At 39.0% G+C, this 3,043-nt stretch overlaps 1 protein-coding gene across 1 annotated transcript; it reads right to left on the bottom strand.

Moving 5' to 3' along the window:
* Positions 1 to 1,306: 1,306 nt before the first annotated feature.
* On the bottom strand, positions 1,307 to 2,224 carry LOC130836214 (olfactory receptor 18-like). Its single transcript, XM_057708288.1, has one exon. It carries the CDS (start codon positions 2,222 to 2,224, stop codon positions 1,307 to 1,309), a length of 918 nt encoding a protein of 305 aa, XP_057564271.1.
* Between the last annotated feature and the right edge of the window lie 819 nt (positions 2,225 to 3,043).

The raw sequence follows: 3,043 nt of genomic DNA, 5'->3' as shown, positions 1-3,043 counted from the left end.
AGGCAATAATCTAAATAGGCTGTCACAGAGACTCACAATAGGTGGAAAAACACACATATCTTGAACATGAGGGGATTTAAAAAGATATTCATACAAATGAAAAAGACAAGAAAGCTGGAATAGCAATACTCAAAGCAGAAGAAAAAAATAGACTTTAAAACTCAGTCCATAAAGAATGACAAAGAAAGACTCTATACAATGATAAAAGGATCAATACAAGAGTAGGATATTATGCTCGTTAACATATATGCAGGCAATAGTGGTGGATACTATGTATAAAATAGATAACTAATGAGAACCTACTGTATAGCTCAGGGAGCTCTACTCTGTTCTTTGTGGTGACCTAAATGGGAAGGAAATCCAAAAAAGAGGAGATATGTGTATACGTATAGCTGATTGACTTTGCTGTCATGTAGAAAGTAACACAACATTGTAAAGCAACCATACTTCACTAAAGTTAATTTTAAGTAAATATAACAAGTGCTAACAGACATAAAGGGAGAAATTGACAGGAATAAAATAAAACTGGGGGACTTTAACACCCCACTGACATCAAAGGACAGATCATCCAGACAGAAAATCGAAAAGGCAGCAGAGATCTTAAATGACACAACAGAATGATTGAAGTTAATTGGCATCTATAGAACACTACATTTAATAAAGACAAATACACATTCTTTTTAACAGTACATGGTTCATTCTGTACAATTGACCATATACCAGAACACAGATAAGTGATTTTAGTCACATATCCAAGGTAAGCCACTAATGGTCTTCAATTAATTTATTGGAAATATATCAACCTCAGAGTAAATGAAAAGAAAGATATCTACATTAATTGCTTTCTTATCATGTGCATATATTATATATTTACTCCTAGAATATTTAAGGTCCTATGTGATTAAAAATGAAGATTTGAATGGATGAGAATTTAAAAAAAACGCTGGTCCACCAAGCTAAAAATACACAAGAACTGTGGAAATGATGTACATTTTAAATATATAAAGAGAGACATTCAAAGTTTAAATATCCTTGGCTATCATTGATGAGCTATAATATAAATATCCTTACCACCGACATGGTAAGATTCACTCATGTAGTAATTAAGATGTAGAAAGTATCCTAGAACTATCCTCTAGTCCCATTAAAGAAATACTAAAGAAGCAGTACTCGGGTGTTAAGCAAGGCGAGGTGTGAAGGGCATAGGAGCTATAAAAAAGTTTGAAAAAAGAGGTAGAATTTGCAGGTCTACTTGCTTCGCTTTGCTGCCTTTTCCAACCTACACTCCAGATGCGTGGCGCAGATACTAAGATGAGATTGTTTTGCTAAGGAACCTCCAAATGGCACTTTTGATGTTTCTGTTCCTCAGACTGCAGATGAAGGGGTTCACCATGGGGGTTACCACAGTGTACATCACCGAGGGCACTACATCCTTCTTGGGAGATTGTGAGATAATTGAATTGAGGTACACACCAAGGGCTGTTCCATAAAATAAGCAAACAACTGACAGGTGAGAACCACAGGTGGAGAAGGCTTTATACTTCCCACCTGATGAGGGGACTCTGAGAATGGAGGAAACAATTTTATAGTAAGAGAAAAAGATCACTAAGAAAGGGAGAAAACCAAAGATGGCACCGTCAAAATACATGACTACGTTATTGGTGAAAGTGTCAGAACAGGCAAGCTTGAGGAGTTGAGAAGGGTCACCAAAGAAATTAGAAGTTTCCACAGCCCTGAAGCAGGCAAATTGTAACACAATCGAATTCTGCACCTGGGAGTCCAAGAGGCTAACAAAAAAAGACAGCAAAATGAAGATGGAACATAGGCATGGGTTCATGATGACCTGGTAGTGCAGTGGGTGACAGACGGCCACAAACCTGTCATAGGCCATCACAGTCAGAAGCATATCATCCATTATTCCAAAAAGAATAAAAAGAGACATCTGTGTCAGGCAGCTGCCATAGGAGATGACTCTGCTGTGAGTTTGGATGTTGACAATCATCTTGGGGACCGTGGTGGAGATGAAACTGATGTCAGCCAAGGACAGGTTGGAGAGGAAGAAGTACATGGGGGTGTGGAGGTGGGCGTCAGAGGTGACAGCCAGGATGATGAGCAGGTTCCCCAACATGGTGACCAGGTACATGGACAGGAACAGGGTAAAGAGCACAGGCTGCAGTTCTGGGTCATCTGAGAGGCCCAGGAGGAAGAATTCTGAGACCCTCATTATGTTTCCACTTCTCTGTAGTTTGGACATCTGTGGAAAAGGATACGAAGACTAGAAAGTAAGCAAACAAGTAAATGAACATGCAATATTGTGTCCATATTTTGGATTCAAGCAATTCATTTCTAAGATTGTACCCCCCCGTTCCTTCAGCAATATTTCACAGTGTGACAAATTCTATCTTCCTAAGACTATTTCCCCATTGGTTTCTGTGCTATTCACCTCTGTCTGTACACTCTTACTTTATAAAACTTCACTGAAAAGTGAAAGGGAATAAGATCATTAGAGGTAATACATCCATGATATCGGTTAAATACAGCCCACTTCTTTAGAAATAATACAGAGTGAGGGCTTCCGTGGTGGCTCAGTGGTTTAGAATCCGCTGGCCAATGCATGGGACATGGGTTCGATCCCTGGGCCAGGAAGATCCCACATGCTGCAGAGCAACTAAGCCCACTCCCCACAACTACTGAGCCTTAGCTCTAGAGTCCGAGAGCCACAACTACTGAGACTACTCACTGCAACTTCTGAAGCCATTGTGCCTAGAGCCTTTGCTCCACAGCAAGAGAAGCCACTGATATGAGAAACCAGAGCACCTCAACGGAGAGTAACCTACTTTCTTAGAAATAATACAGAATGAGAAATTCCCTTCCCCCTTTACAAAGAAATATAATTCAAATTTAAACACATTATGCCATAGATATATAAATTGTATATTTTTCAAATACAACTGTAGATACTTCCTTCATTGAAAATATTTATAAGTCTCTATGAGATGCAGGACTGTGTTATCTGGATTCTAAATTTAAGATGAATGTTCAT

This window comes from Hippopotamus amphibius, chromosome 15, assembly GCF_030028045.1.
Source record: "Hippopotamus amphibius kiboko isolate mHipAmp2 chromosome 15, mHipAmp2.hap2, whole genome shotgun sequence".
Lineage (NCBI taxonomy): Eukaryota > Metazoa > Chordata > Mammalia > Artiodactyla > Hippopotamidae > Hippopotamus > Hippopotamus amphibius.
This window is presented reverse-complemented; position numbering and strand designations above follow the sequence as displayed.

Bases quoted from the DNA above. Each gene is read 5' to 3' on its own strand.
- LOC130836214 (XM_057708288.1), bottom strand. From the start codon at position 2,224: ATGAGGGTCTCAGAATTCTTCCTCCTGGGCCTCTCAGATGACCCAGAA.